The 16,635-nt window shown below is 39.0% G+C and overlaps 1 protein-coding gene across 1 annotated transcript in view; it reads left to right on the top strand.

Annotated features, from left to right (window-relative positions):
• STK32A (serine/threonine kinase 32A) overlaps positions 1-16,635 on the top strand; it is a 116,376-nt gene that overhangs the window by 47,377 nt on the left and 52,364 nt on the right. The window contains exon 5 of the mRNA XM_081826886.1: positions 8,056-8,229. Within this exon, the coding sequence (XP_081683012.1) occupies positions 8,056-8,229 (174 nt within the window). The remainder of the gene's footprint in view (positions 1-8,055; positions 8,230-16,635) is intronic.

The following is a 16,635-nucleotide window of genomic DNA, read 5'->3' as shown; positions in this document are numbered from 1 at the left end:
GTATGATTTTAATTTCCACTTTTCTAATTCCTAATGATGCTGCCCATTTTTTCATCTGTATTCTCCTTAGTGAAATATCTATTTGTAGCTCTGCCCATTGTTTGTTTGGGTTGTCTTATTATTGAGTTGTAATAGTCCTTTGTAAATTCTGGATATAATTCCTTATTGAGTATATTTTTTGCAAATATTTTTCTCCAGTCTGCTGCTTGTCTTTTCATTCTCTTAATGGTGTCTTTTGAGGTGCAAAAGTTTTGAATTTTGATAATGTCTCATTCATCAATTTTTTAATGGACCTTGCTTTCGTATTGTATCTAGGAAACTTTCGCCTCTTCTTATGTCTCAAAGATTTTATCCTATGTTTTATTCTAAAAATCTTATTGTATTTGCGCTTACCTTTATGTCTAGGACCCATTTGAGTTAACTGTTTTATATGGTGGGGTCTAAGTTCATCATTTTTGGAAGTGGATAGCTAATTGTCTCAGCATCATTTGTTAAACCAACTCTCCTTTCCCAGCACCGTTGCCAAAAATCAAGTGACTATGAAGCTTTATGTCTGGACTCTTAATTCTCTTCCATTGATACATAGGTCAATATGCCAGTACCACACTGTCTTAATAACTATAGCTTTATAGGACATTTAGAAATTGGAAAGTCAAAGTCTTATTTTCTTCCTCTTCAAAATTATTTTGGTTATTCTAGATGTTTTGCATTTCCTTGTAAATTTTAGGAGCTGCTTGTCAATTTATGCAGAAGCAAAAGGCCTGTTGAGAATTTGATAGGGATTTCACTGACTCTATAAATCAATTTGGGCATAATTGACATCTTAACAATATTTGAGTTTTCCAATCTATGAACATGGGGTAGTCTTTAGTTACCTAGATCTTCTTTAATTTTCCTAAGGAAAGTTTTATAATTTTCTGTGTAAGGGTCTTGCACAAGGTTCCTAAATTTATTCCTAAGCATTTTATTCTTTTTGAAACTTTAATGAATGCAACCATATTCTTTATTTCATTTTCATAGTGTTCATTGCTTATTTAGAAAAATGCAATTGATTTTTGTATACTGATCTAGTATCCTTCAACCTTGCTGTTTTATTTATTCTAATAGTTTTTTGTGTGTGGTTTTCTTATGATTTTCTATATGCTGAATCATGTGTGTGATTAAAGGTAGTTTTGTTTCTTTCCAATATGGATGTCTTTTACTGATATATTATTATTATTTTCTTTTGGCTAATTACACTGGCTAGAACCTACACTACTATATTCAATAGAAGTGAGAGCAGATGATCTTGCTTTGCTTCTGATCTTAGAGGGAAAGCCTTCAGTCTTTCTCCATTAAGTATGATGGTCACTGTAGGTTTTATCACAGATGCCCTTTATCAGATTGAATAAGCTCTCTTTTATTCCAAGTTTGTTAAGTTATTAAGAGTTTTATCATGAATGAGTGTTTTGTGGAATGCTTTTCCTGTATATAATGGGATGATCTTATGTTTTGTCCTTTAATTATTAATATTATGTATTCTATTAATTGATTTCCAGGTGTTAATCTCATTTGGTCCTGGTGTAGAATTTTTTAAATATGTTGATGGACTTGAATTGCTAATGTTTTGAGAGTTAAACCTGAATTCTTATGATCAGTAAAAATGGAGATATTGCAGTAACAATTAAATACAATACATAATACATAATAATAAATACAATAATACACATCAAGTACCTAGCATGGTATCTGACACATAGTAAAAAGTCCAACTAGTGAGAATCATGTGGCTTATGCCATTGACAGTAAGTGTCTTCATGTGACATTTCATCTTATGAAATAATGGGAAATAACTGCATAAAATTAATCTGCTTAATACCAGAGCTATATTACATTCATGGGTGGAAGAAGAAAGGTAATTAAAATAAGAGCTAACATTTACCTATTGCAAGCTATCTTCCAAGCTCTGTTTTAAGTATTTAATATGTATTAATTCACTTCCCAATTGCCCTGTGAGGTTTGTACCATTGTAGATGGGGATGTTGAGGGCTTATATAACTTCTTCCAGTTATAAAGACATTAAGGGGAAGAGCTGGGATTTGGACACAAGCAGTCTGGCCCCAAGACCATGTTCTTTACCACTATGTTATGTGCCATGCTTTGTGCTAATTACTTCACAAATGTTATACCTAATATACTCTTTGCCACATGGTGCATAAAATTACTACCAATGTGCAGATAACCTCTCTGAGTTTAAAAGATTTGCTCCAAATTCACATGTGATATTTAAACCCAGACCTGACATTCATTTATTTATTTATTTATTTATGTAGGCTCCATGCCCAGTGTGAAGCCCAGTGCAGGGCTCAAACTCACAACCATGAGATCAAGACCTTAGCAAGATCAAGAGTTGGATACCTAACCTACTGAACCAACCAGGCACCCCCATATTTATTTTCTAATTGTATTTTTCTTAAGTGTGTTTTTAATTGATTCTTTGATGAATCAATCAATATAGTTTTTCTCCAAAACCTGAATGCTTTTAGAAGCAGTAACTAATATCAGAATTCATTTCCTTTATTTTTCTAGATAATGATATTAGAACCGACCCTTGCTAAGGTAGAGTCTGAATGAAGATTTGGCACAACAGTTCTGCAATAGGCAGCAGGTTCTCCTAGTGTCACGATTTTCAAGTTTTTTGACTGCAAACCATAGGAAGAAATATATTTTTCATCACAATCTAGTAGATATACTCACAGAGACATACATATTCACAAAACCAAAAGTTTCATAAGCGATGTTTTTTTCTGTGCTATTCAATCTATTTTATTTCTTTAAAAAAAGTGCTTGTTGGGCTCCTGGGTGGCTCAGTTGGTTGGGCGACCACCTTCGGCTCAGGTCATGATCCTGGAGTCCCGGGATCGAGTCCCACATCGGGCTCCCCGCTCAGCAGGGAGTCTGCTTCTCCCTCTGACCCTCCCCCCTCTCATGCTCTCTCTATCTCATTCTCTCTCTCAAATAAATAAAATCTTTAAAAATAAATAAATAAATAAAATAAATAGATAAAGTGCTTGTTAGAACCAACCAAACTGATTTCATAACCCATTAATAGGTTATAAGCCACAACTTGGAAAATGTTGCATTGGAAATATTTTAGATCTCTTCCAATGCTCAGATTCAGATTTATCTCAAGATGGCTTCCATGAGACAGCTTCAAGCATGAGTGACTTCTTCGAACTTAGTTGGTAATCATACTAATTTATAAGAATAGACTCAAAATGTATGAAAGACCTAAATGTGAGACAGGAATCCATCAAAATTCTAGAGGAGAACACAGGCAGCAACCTCTGTGACCTTGGCCACAGCAACTTCTTGCTGGACACAACTCCATAGGCCGGGGAAACAAAGGCAAAAATGAACTATTGTGATTTCATCAAGATTAAAAGCTTTTGCACAGCAAAGGAAACAGTCAACAAAACCAAAAGACAACCAGCATAATGGAAGAAGATATTTGCAAATGTATTATCAGATAAAGGGCTAGTATCCAAAATCTATAAAGAACTTATCAAACTCAACACCCAAAGAACAAATAATCCAATCAAAAAATGGGTAGAAGACATGAACAGACATTTCTGCAAAGAAGACATCCAAATGGCCAACATACACATGAAAAAATGCTCCACATCACTCAGCATCAGGGAAATACAAATCAAAACCACAATGAGATACCACCTCACACCAGTCAGAATGGCTTACATTAACAAGTCACAAAATGACAGATGTTGGCAGGGATGTGGAGAAAGGGGAACCCTCTTACACTGTTGGTAGGAATGTAAGCTGGTGCAGCCACTCTGGAAAATACTATGGAGGTTCCTCAAGAAGTTAAAAATAGAGCTACCATATGACTTAGCAATTGCACTACTGGGTATTTACCCCAAAGATACAAATGTAGTGATCCGAAGGGGTACGTGCACCCCAATGTTTATAGCAGCAATGTCCACAATAGACAAGCTATGGAAAGAGTCCAGATGTCCATCAACAGATGAATGGATAAAGAAGATGTGATATATATATATATATATATATATCTCACATATATATATACACACACACACACACACACACACACACACACACACACAGGAATACTATGCAGCCATCAAAAATGAAATCTTGCCATTTGCAATGACATGGATGGAACTAGAGGGTATTATGCTAAGCAAAATAAGTCAATCAGAGAAAGACAATTATCATAAGATCTCACTTTTATGTGAAATTTGAGAAACAAAACAGGATCGTAGGGGAAGAGGAAAAAATAAAAGAAGACAAAATCAGAGAGGGAGACAAACCATGAGAGACTCTTAAATATAGGAAACAAACTGAGGGTTGCTGGAGGGGAGGGAGGTGGGGGGATGGGGTAACTGGGTGATGGGCATTAGGGAGGGCACATGATGTGATGAGCACTGGGTGTTAGATAAGACTGATGACTCACTGACCTCTACCTCTGAAACCAATAATATATCATATGTTAATTAATTGAATTTAAATTAAAAAAATAGATCTGGTTGTTCTTTTAAAAAAAAAAAAAAGAATAGAACCTAAAGAATGTATGTATATCACACACACCCAAAGCTTGTGTTTTAACCTTTTTCTTTCCTTTCTTTAGTTCATTTATTAATTTGTTATTTTTTTTTTCTACAGCTATTTGTAGAGGATACATTTCAGGCAGTATATAGGTGCTCAGGAGTCAAGGATGAGTAAAAGCAGGCATGCATCCTGGTAGCATAGTGGGAATGAAAACAGTTAAGCCAAAAGCACACAAGAAAATATTTTCAAATTATGCTAAATTCTGTGAACAAGAATATGGCATTGTATGTAACAAGGTGACCTGATTTAATATGGAGTATTAGAAATGTCTCTGTGAGAAGTGTCACTTGGGCTGAGGGTGAAAGATGAAAAGAACCGGGCAGTGGACAGCATGGTGAACGTAGGCATGGGCCACACCACATCACAGTCTTCTAAGGCGAGAGAGCATGAATTACTAGATGAGGGATGGAAGAGATCTAAAGTTAAGTCTGAAAAAGTAAACAGAGACAGGCCATACAGGATCCTATAGACAATGGAAAGAGGTGAAAGGGTTTTATGCGGCTGGATGATACAAGGCTCACAGTGTAAAAATATAACTGGGGTGTGTAGAAAGGACTGGAGAGGTCCAAGATTATCCAGAGAAAGCTATGAATAGCTACAACCATAGTCTGGGTCAAACATGATGGAACAGGGTGGAGTACATGGTAGTCTTCTATTGATTATCTCTTATCCTACTGAGCACACTGCAATGCATCTCATATGCACTGGGACCGGACTTAGTATTTTTGGAGCTGTCAGCTAAGAAATAAAAGTCATGGAAATGCAACAGTGAGTCTCTGTGATAAATGGACAAGGTATAAGGAAGCTCTTACTCTTTTATCAATAAATATCAGACTATGGTATGAACTTGCATGTTCTAGTTATCACCAAACTATATTATGCCCACATATTTTACTGGATTTGGTTCTGTATAATCAAATACATATCTTCCCTTTCCCTGAGAGTTTTTAAGATATCTATAAAGGGCTTCAAATCTGATGTGCTGAAGGAGAAAAATGATTCTTAACAGCAAAACCTGGCTCCATGATTCAATAAATTTATATTCATACTGGACAAGGGAAGCATGTCGTCTCTTGCCTGAGCTGCTTCTTTCTTTGATTAATAATCCCTTGCATGGCAGAACCCTGTTGTTAACTTGCCTATGACTGACACCTTTATCTATCTGTTCTTGGAATAAAAATAGCTTCACTCAAGTCTCAGTAAAAATGGTTGTTCATCAGGGCGAATTTAATAATACCATTGCCCCTCCTTAGAGTTCAGTGGAGATGGGAGAGGAGTCCTCTGGTATGTCGCCAGGTTTCTGACTTCCCATGGGAGCTGAACGCAGTCAACAGCTGCCCTGTATGCTCGCTCGGTCTGCCTAGGCTGTTTGCCTTGACATCTCTTCTTTTTTTGATACCCAAGCCTCACCCATATCACCACCGCTACCCCATTTGCCACCAATCCGAACAGACCTCACTCACATCCCCTAAGGGATCATTTGTTTCATTAGCTGAAAGCAGCTGAAGGTGCAACAGGTCCCAAGCATGATTACATGTTTTTTAGCACATCAATGCTTACTGAAAGACCTTTAAAACACCACAAATATAATGCACAGTAGTGCAGAGGGAAATTTGTGAACCGAACAGCCTGGGTCCAGGAACTTTTTCTGGTGCCCGTTAAACCTGTGGCAGAGATGACCAGCCAGTCATCACACTGAGGTGAAGAATATCATTTCCAGAAGATAACACCAAAAATGTATTCACTGTCAGATTTTTAAAAAAACACCTCCTGTGTTTCTGTCTAACTCCCCCAAGGGCTTCATTTCTGTCATCTTCTATGTGAATCAGTCTTCAGTGATAAACAAAATTTTATTCATTGGACAAGTAAATATCAGGGACTGTTAGTCTTCGTTAGAATGTTACTGCCTCAGATTAATGATTCATTGAATTTCTCTTGTTTCTTTTCCTTGCAAATCCCCACCTTTTCCTTTAGCGCAATGATTGGTATAGAGAAGAAAAAATACTAAGTACGGTTCTTCAGTTATTGATAGTCTACATTTCTTTCCTGAGCAAAGAATTTGTCACCAGGAATTAGTTTGCATCCCTGGGCACTGCTCGAAGACACTTAATTCTTTGATTCAAATAAAAGTTTAAAATGTGATCTCAGTGACATTATGTCAAAAGAAACATGTCAAAACAGTGCTGGTTCAGAGAGCATTATTGTGCCTAGAAATCATGTCTTTGCTTTGAAGGAACAAAATAAATCATAGCAGCAGGAATGCATTTTTTTTACAAGAGGCTCTCTGCAAACAGCAGAGGCCAGTTCTGCTCTCCCGTGTCTCATTTACTCTTCCCATCTCTCCAACCCATGCTCCCTCAAGTGTGAAGTCCATGCCTGATGGTACGTCCTGCTTAAAACTCTTCAATGTCACCCCAATGCCTACAGACTTGTGAAAAGGCACCTGTCATGGGATCTGCCCTGTGCTCGTCTCTAGGCTCAAGCTTCCCCTTCATACCTGTTGTTGTTTTTAGAGCAAACCCAAACTATTTTCCTTTCTCCACTCACACTATGTTCTTTCCCATGTCTGTGCTTAGTGCAGGCTATTTTTGTCTATCAAATCTTACTTTTGGACCTGGAGAACTCTTCAGCTCTATCATGTATTAGGTGTTTGACTTTGTGCATATTACTTCACCTGGCCTTGATTTCCTCATTTCTAAAGTGGGAGCTTAAGAGCAGCATTTGGTGGCCCATGGGGTGCCATTCGTAGAGGGCTTCAGCACCTGCCCCAGAGAAGAGGCTCAATGGAGACATAAGTGACATGGCTGTATTTTGTGCTTATTACTGTCACCATCCTTCAAAATGGAACTCAGGTCTCACTTCTGCTGAGAAGCTTTCCCTTACTTCCCCATCTCAAAGTGAATTACTTCCTTGTACTATGCGTTTTTTTTATTGCCCTTTTATATCTTTTTCTTATCATTAATGTGGTACATGATTTGTTATAAGGTTGCTGGGCAATGAAGTTGATCATGTGGAAAAATGGGAATGAGAATGGTTCAAGGACACCTCCTAATTCATGTTTTATGGACCTCCTGCAATAGTGTGGTTAGGATATGATTGTTAATGGTAAGTGGACGAGTGGATTTTCTTTAGTTCCTGAGCTTTATAGCTTTGTAAGCTAATAGTTATTGAGTGCTTACTATATGTCAGGCAAGACATTAAATGTTCTATTTGTTCTTTACTATGACCAAATGTGGTAGGTATTCTTATTATTCCCCTTCACACATGTGGAAACTGAAGGTCTAGGATCATAGAGCAAAGATAGACCATCTGCAACCAAAGCTTGAACTCTTCGCTAAAGAACATCTGATCTATGAGGTGTTATTTGCCTCTGGGATGCTATAGTGTGCAAATGTATTTAATACACTTTCATTTCTAATTCTATTCCAGGTACTCCTTCCAAGATGAGGAGGATATGTTCATGGTAGTCGACCTCCTGCTGGGCGGGGACCTGCGTTATCACCTGCAGCAGAATGTCCGTTTCCAGGAAGATACTGTGAAGCTCTTCATCTGTGAGCTGGCCATGGCCTTGGACTACCTGCAGAGCCAGTGCATCATCCACAGGTCAGTTAGGTCCAAGGGGACAGCCTTGCACTGAATGTACAGGAGAGAATTCACAACCTGGTGCATTCAACAAGTTCTTGTTGAACATGACAGATAATCCTCACTGAACGTTTGCAACAGTCCCTTAAGGTAGTCTTACTGTCCCTCTTATGAAGATTTAAAAAAAAAAAATGAGCCCATTGAGCTTAATTTGCTCAAAGTCACAGTTAGTAAACAATAATACCAGAATCAATGAGTATTGGCACTAGACAAAGAAAAGGTGACATACAAGAATGTATCTCCTTCATTTGTGGAATCTGTGTTAAATGAAACAAAGAAATACACAAGTAGCTATAAACCCTAACAGACAATAGACAGAAAAGGATAATACTTTAATTTGTAGATATTGGTAGGTGGGGTGCTTGGGTGGCTCAGTCGGTTGGGTGTCTGACTCTTGATTTCAGCTCAGGTCGTGATCTTGGGGTTGTGGGATCAAGCCCTGTGTCAGGCTCTGCACTCAGCGGGGAGTCTGCTTCACATTTCCTCTCCCTCTCCCACTCCCTCCCACTCATTCTCTCCCCCTCTCAAATAAATAAATAAAATCTTTAAAAAAAGATATTGGTAAGGTTTTTTGTTTGTTTTTTATTTAAATTCTAGTCAGTTAACAAATAATGTAATATTGGTTTCAGGAGTAGAATTTGTGTGATGTAAAGATATTGGTATTTTTAATGATGATTTCCTATATTGTATCTCAATTTCTATAATAACCTGTGATAAGTGATCAGAGCAGGTATAGTTGGACCATATTAAATATGAGAAAACTATCATTTGGAGATACTATTTATCATCCAGGGTATTTATGAGAATTTTTTATTAAGTTTCTAATTTTAATTTCAGTATAGTTAAAAGTCTTATATTAGTTTCAGGTGTACGGTATAGTGATTCAACAATTCTGTACATTACTCAGTGCTCATTATATAAGTGCACTCCTTAATCCCCTTCACCTATTTCACCCCCCCGCCACCAACCTCCCCTCTTGTAACCATCCATTTATTCTATATAGTTAAGAGTCTGTGTCTTGGTTTGTCTCTCTCTCTCTCTCTCTTTTTTTCCCTTTGCTTATTGTTTTGTGTCTTAAATTCCATGCATGAGAGCAATCATATGGTATTTGTCTTTCTCTGACAGACTTATTTCACTTAGCATTATACTCTCTAGCTCCATCTATTTCATAGTACTGGAAGTCCTAGCCACACCAAGCAGACAACAAAAAGAAATAAAAGGCATCCAAACTGGTAAGGAAGAAGTAAAACTTCCACTATTCCTGGATGACATAATACAATATATAGAAAACCCTGAAGACTCCACCAAAAAGTACTAGAACCGATTCAGTAAAGTCAGTAAACCTAGGTCTCTCTGAACCCAGTCATAGCTCTGTCTACTATAATAACTTGCATTTCATTACACATATGAAATATATGCATTAAGTACACATCATTAAGTGAAAAATCAACACATGTGAGTCTGCCACTGTCTTATTTCTAATCTTTGAAGAATTTGCGAGGTTTTTAAGTATGTTTACATCTTTACAGTGTAGTAAAAATTTTGCCAAATAAAATATTTGCCAACCATTAAGTTGATGCTTACCTAAAATTTATCTAGATTAGTACAGAGCCTGTGGGTGAAGATATAGCATCATAATTTATAGATTCTTTGTGCAGGCACTATGGAACAATCTGTGTGTGTGTGTGTGTGTGTGTGTGTGTGTTTGTGTATGTGGCCTTGACCCTGTATACTTATATGCTCATTGTTTAATTTCCTGTCTTTCGGAGGACCTATTTGTTTTGGAAGTGTGCTATTCAGGCAACAGATGAACAGAAAGCAGACCAGTTAATCATGTAGGATCTTGGAAGTAAATGAACACACCCAGTGTTTTGTCAGTAACTGGGAACCCTGTTCCCAAGCAGTCTTTCTGCCATACTGACTTTCTGGTCCCCCCCCCCGTTCTTTCTAAGGAGGAACTTTCCTATTTGCAGTCTATGGTGTCCTTCTCAGGGTATTCATGCTCACTCATCTGACCCAAGATTGCCAACCCACAATCTGGTTGGGTTGCTGACACTCTGGATCTCAGAAAGGAGGCAGGTACTATGAGAAGTCCGCATGGCTACAAGTACCTTTCAACTTTCTTCTCTCCCTGTTTGAATCTGGGCCCCTGCCTTCTTTCTCTGGGCTTCATTTGTTCTGCCCTATGCTTAGAAGTGTGTTCCAAAAGGAATTCAGGAGGGGGAAAAAAAACAAACAGAAAAGTCAACACAATTTTTACCCTAAGGAGCTTGCTAACACCAGGCATCGCTGTCCGTTCCTTCCTCCCTTGCTCTCTGTTGCTCTCATCATTCTGCCACTTAAATAAGAAACCAAGGATTAACTTTTTGCCTCTTGGCCTTTACACACTCACAATTATTACTTCATGCCCATTCTCAGAAGAGCCTCTTTGTACTAAAGTGTCTCCTCACCATGGCAAATGAATGCAAACTCAATGACATTCTGAGCATGGTGTTAAAATGAGAGGACATCTTCTTGGGGTCAGAAAATAATGCAGGTGTATTTCTGTTGTCTGTAAGGCCCCACTGCACTTCCCATGTGTTATGTATGTATGTGTATATATACACATATATATGTATTTTTTAAAGAATTTATTTATTATTTGAGACAGAGAGAGCAAAAGCCGGGGTGGGCAGAGGGAGAGGGAGAAGCAGACTCCCCGCGGAGCAGGGAGCCCGACGCGGGGCTCGATCCCAGGACCTGAGCTAAAGGCAGACGCTTAGCCGACTGAGCCACCCAGGCACCCCACACGTGTTACATTTGATAGGCAACTGTAGCACTTTGTACCTCTCCTGAGGAGCTGTGACATGTTTACGAGCAACTACTTAATATCTGCTGCTCTCCTACAGTGTAAACCTCATGAGTTAGGGCTCGTGCGTTTTGCTTTTCACTGTATAACCAGCATGTAGTAAAAATATGAGGGAATGAACACTACCTCAACCATACAAATGATTAACTAAAAGCCAGATTTACAAATAACAAAGACAAAATTAAAATACAAGACACTAAAGCCAAGAATTTCAGACCTACCTTGGTCTTCACATAGAGTAACCATATAATTTATCATCCAAACCAGACTACCCCTGAAAATGAAAGGAGTTGCTATTAATAATTATGCTTGGGCAACGAGCAGACCCATAAGTGTTCTGGAAAAAATCAGGACATGTATCAACATCATTAAGGCTTTTCAAGACAGTAGTGACCAAATAAACATGTTAATTGGGAGATTGCCTGGATAATCATGGCTTTCTGCCTCCAGAGTACCAAATATCAAATTGAGAAGGTGTCAAGTGGCTTAAAATACAGAGACACAGTAAAGTAAGCTGTGTTCCTTTATCTGAGGTGTTAAAAGGATAATAATGATGGCACTCCAAGCTCCGGCTTGGGGCAGAGTTAAAAGTGTGAAGAGCAACAGGGAAGAAGAACAGGCTTTCGAGTACTCTAATTCTCTTTTTAAAATCTTTCTTCAGGGGCACTTGGGTGGCTTAATCAGATAGCGCCTGACTCTTGGTTTCAGCTCAGGTCATGATCTCACGTCAAGAGATCAGCCCCACATCCACACTTAACATGTAGGCTGTTTAAGATTCTCTCTCCCCCTCTCTCTCTCTCTCAAAAAAAAAAAAAAAATCTTTCTTCAAAAAAATCCACAAAATTCATGCTAGATTTGATGGAATCTAGGGTAACAAAACATCTTTCAGCTACTCAGAAAATTGGATTATAAGACACATCCTGAGTTCTGAGTTTTTACAGTGTGAATGAAGAAAACAGAATCTATGAAATTCAGTCGCTTCCTAAGACGAGGAAAGACCATCTGCATATATAAAATATGTGACTTCCTAATTTCAGACTCAAAACAACATTTTGTCTCTGGACACGGTAGAAGATTCAAAATCATCCCCATCAGTCAGCAAATGCGGGGCAGTGGCAACAGTGGGCTGCCATTTACTGAGGGCTTCCCGGGGCGCAGGTGCTCTCCCGAGCACTTGTGATTTATTTCATTTCATCTGCTCACAACCAGGAGGCTGAGGGTGTTACTGTCCCCATTTTACAGCCCAGGAAACTGGTTTAGAAAGATGAAGTAACTCGCCCAAGGTCGCATGGCTAACAAGTAGGTGAGGCATCACTGAAGAAAATGCAGATGTCTTCACCATTCTCCCCACTCGTGGTGGTCAGCATGGTTGTGGCTTGGGGGGGTGGGGGGGTTTGGGACAAGGTGAGGCATGGCCACTGCCTGCAGGTACTCAGTCTGGGGGCCCAGGTGAAGATGGTACATATGGAACCAACTGACGAGAGAGTGGCGTACAACTAGACGCTAAATTGTGTGAGAAAGCCTGAAGTACTTCAGACAAGATGACGGTTTGGGGTGACAAAACAAAGTTTCTTGAGAGCTCGGAGGATTTATAAAGGGTTTTCACAATGAGAGCAGAAAGAAGAGTCCAGTCTATGTCAGAGGAAGCGTACTCTGAAAGCACTCATTTATCTCCCTGTGTTACATAGAACGGTCTGTTTTTAATTTTTTCTTCATGTTGACCTTCCTGTCAGCAGTGTCTACTTTAGTTATTTTTTTAAATACCATAAATGCTGTTTCTTTCATAGATTCCAAACAAGACATAAAGGGGGAGTTGTTTTATTTTGTGTACCTTTTTTTTTTTAACCCACTGACTTTAATTTTTGGTAGTTTCCTAAATGTGTAGAATATTTAGCTGCTTGTCCTCAACTTTAGAAACTTCCTTTTCTACAGTTGTTGTGAAAGACACAGGATTGCACACTAAGCATTAATTTTGAATTGTGTAATTGGACACTTTTCTTAGCAAGACGTCAAACATTTTTCTATGAGGACAGCTTGAAAATCAGCGTAGTTTCCAAGTGATGGCCAGTTTCTAGTTCTAGTAACTTACATTTAATCAGGGAGTAAAGATTTTAAAATGTAGACACAGTGATTATTTGCTTTTATGAAGAAAACAAGGAAAATGAAACCCGTTAGAATCCTTCCTGTGAGGATAGTACTATTTGATTTGTTGATTGCCACAGTCTCTCCAGTGACTAATGTGATAGAAAGTCCACATGGCTACAAGTACCTAACAACTGGTCAGATGTTAAAGAAGCCTCAATTACAAATCCATGCTAATGAGGCGAATTGGAAGAGTGAAAGAGTAAGTTATCCTGGATCAGAATGCTATTTGTGAAGGAACGTTTGATCGTTTCTTTTCCTCTTTGTAAGAATTACCCCGCTCTCCTCAAGTTACATATATATATTCCCTGCTTTCCGAATCCTATAGGAATGAGATGAAACTCTAAGGAGGCAATTTGTAGAAATAACTGCAGTACAACAGAGAGTTGCAAACATTTCATCTCCAGCTGATTCCAGATGTATTGAAGGAGGAAAAAAAGAAAATGTATGATTTCCCAAAATAGACAGGATGGTATTTTTATTCATCACCTTTGTCTTCTTGGCTATCGCCACAGGAACCAATAACTGACACTCAGGTTCATCTCAGACCCTCCAGAAAGAGACACATAGGAACTAGTTTTCCCACATTTGCTCTTGGACTGAAGTAGCTACTTGCTATCATTCTTCTAGAAATCAGCATTTCAATGGTGAAGAAAAATCTTAGGGACAATGCCTCTGCTATAAATATTCATTCAACAACTGGCTCTTGAGCACCTTGTCGCTAGACAGTGTTCTCCATGCTGATCTCCAGTGGGGAAAGGACAGACGACTGCCCTGTCATCCAGAGTTAATGATATCACAGCATGAAAGGGAGCCAAGGAAACATTTCAACATCCATGTCAGAAAGGTGTTTTAATCCTGTGGCATGTAGTATAAATAAAATTGGTGGTTATGTGTGTATCCCACCACACACACGCAAACACACACACGCACTCATTTGCATCTTCACAATGGTTATATTCATGCTTCTAATTTGGAGCCCCTGGATCACAAGATTCTTTATCAAGTGTTGTTTCTCCCTCCTAAACTTAAGCTCTTACGGGTGGAGCACCTCACTCATGTTCTTAATCCCAGCACATAATCTAATCCAGAGTGGTTGCTGAATAAATCAATGACTGAACAAATGAACAAGGACAGTACAGACTTGTGATCCTTGGGTGAAGGTAGCAGGTAAAGGGTACTGTGGGTGATGTTGTCTTCAGCAACTTTTTTAATTTATTCCAAACATTCCTGTTGTGTGCCCACAGCATGTGGGGCCCTGTGCTGCCTTTTCCTCCATGGTATATTAGTTTTTTATGCTATGTAAGAAATGACCACAAAGTGACTTAAAATAACCCATGTTGATTATCTCATAGTTCAGGTTAGGAGTCTAGGCACATCTTAACTGGGTTCTCTGCAAGGCTGCATTCAAGGTGTTGGCCAGAACTGGGTTCTCTCCTGCAGGCTGGCCTGGGCAAGAGTCAACTTCCAACTTCAGTCAGGATGTTGGCAGAATTAATTTCCTTGTGGCTGTATGACTCGTATTAGCTTGTTTTCTCAAATTCAGTGAGGAGAGCAAGAATCTAGAGCGAGTGTGCTAGAAAGGCAGAGTATATATCACTGAATAACGATTACATAATAGAACATAATCACAGGAGTGACATCTCATCAACTTTGTTACATAATGTTGGTTAGAATCAAGCCATAGAATCAGGCCACATTTGGGGCTGAGGATGATACAAGAACACCAGGAAGTGGGGATCATGGGAGTCACCCTAAGTCTGTCCACTATAATTCCTCTGAGAAGTGGTACTACAACAGATTCTGATTTCCTCTATGACCTTAAACATAGCCGCAAACTTCCCTGTCAAGGAGGTTTGACGAAATGATCCGGAATGGTTCTTTCACACCTAAGAGTCTAGGATGATTTCCTCTTAGCTCTGGTAGGATGCTCTTCAAAGTATGATTTCATTGTTTCTTTGCTCTTTACCACATACCCATTTCTCCCCAAGAAGGTTGTGTGACCGAAATGTACTGTCTATGGGATGTCTGGGTGGCTCAGTTGGTTAAGCGACTGCCTTCGGCTCAGGTCATGATCTTGGGGTCCTGGGATGGAGCCCCGTGTCAGGCTCCCTGCTCACTGGGGAGCCTGCTTCTCCCTCTGCCACTCCCCCTACTTGTGCTCCCTCTCTCTGACAAATAAAATCTTAAAAGAAAAAAAGTACTATCTAAAGACCACGTGACGGTGAGAAGTGATAAACAGCTGTTAGCACAGTGACCAGTTAAGGTCTTGTTTGCTGTTGAGTTGTGAACCAGAAGTATTTGCTTCAACCAAGGCCTTTAGTTTCTTACAGGCAGAGCTTTCCTGGCTGACATTTCACCTTTTTGTCTGACTCACACACACCATACTATCTTGAAAGTCACACTTCATTTTCCTGAGATGATAATGCATAGGGGAAAATGAGATCTTTCTGCAGCTAATCATTTTAGTCAGTGATTATTGAGTGACACATGGATGAACTTGCCAACTCAGTGACACCCCCAGCTTTCTGAAGCCTGTGGGAGTTGAGTCATCTGGAGAGATGTTTTTCTAATTCCTGAAGGTGCCTACTCCTTTCTGTTCACCAACATTTTTTAACCATTTAATTTATACTATTAAGTACATAGATCATCTTCTTAATGACTTAAGAGCTGTCATTTATTGTTCATATACCAGTGGCCACCATGATAACAAGCATTTTGTATGTGTGGCCTAATTTGATAGCCCACGGTACCGTGACAGGGTTGAAGAATTTGCCTAATATCATAGTATACTAAGGCCAGATTCAAAGCTAGGATTATCTCAGTCAAAGATATCATATATCTGCTCTTAATACAGGCTCCCTTATTTTTACTCATACAAAAATAATAGGTACCCTCAAGATCAGATGAGCTGTTTACTGTTGTTTACCCGACAGCAACAAACATTGGTTTAGATAAGTATTTTTAGTTGGTATGGGCTCTGGGCTGAATTGCATCTCTTCCAAAAAGATATGTTGAAATCCTAAATCCAAGTATCTCAGAATGTGACCTTATTAGGAAACAGGTATATTTCCTAACCAGTTATGCACTGGTTCAGTACACAGAGGTAATCAAGTAAAACTGGCTCGTTACAGTGGCCCTACTCCAGTGTAACTGGTGTTCTTATCAAAAGAGGATATTTGGACAATGGAATATTATGCAGCCATCAAAAGGAATGAGATCTTGCCATTTGCAACGACGTGGATGGAACTGGAGGGTATTATGCTGAGCGAAATAAGTCAATCAGAGAAAGACATGTATCATATGACCTCACTGATATGAGGAATTCTTAATCTCAGGAAACAAACTGAGGGTTGCTGGAGTGGGGGGCTGGGTGG

Source organism: Leptonychotes weddellii, chromosome 7, assembly GCF_054177405.1.
Source record: "Leptonychotes weddellii isolate Sample4059 chromosome 7, ASM5417740v2, whole genome shotgun sequence".
NCBI lineage: Eukaryota > Metazoa > Chordata > Mammalia > Carnivora > Phocidae > Leptonychotes > Leptonychotes weddellii.
The sequence above is the reverse complement of the archived record's forward strand: the minus strand, read 5'-3'. Positions and strand labels throughout refer to the sequence as shown.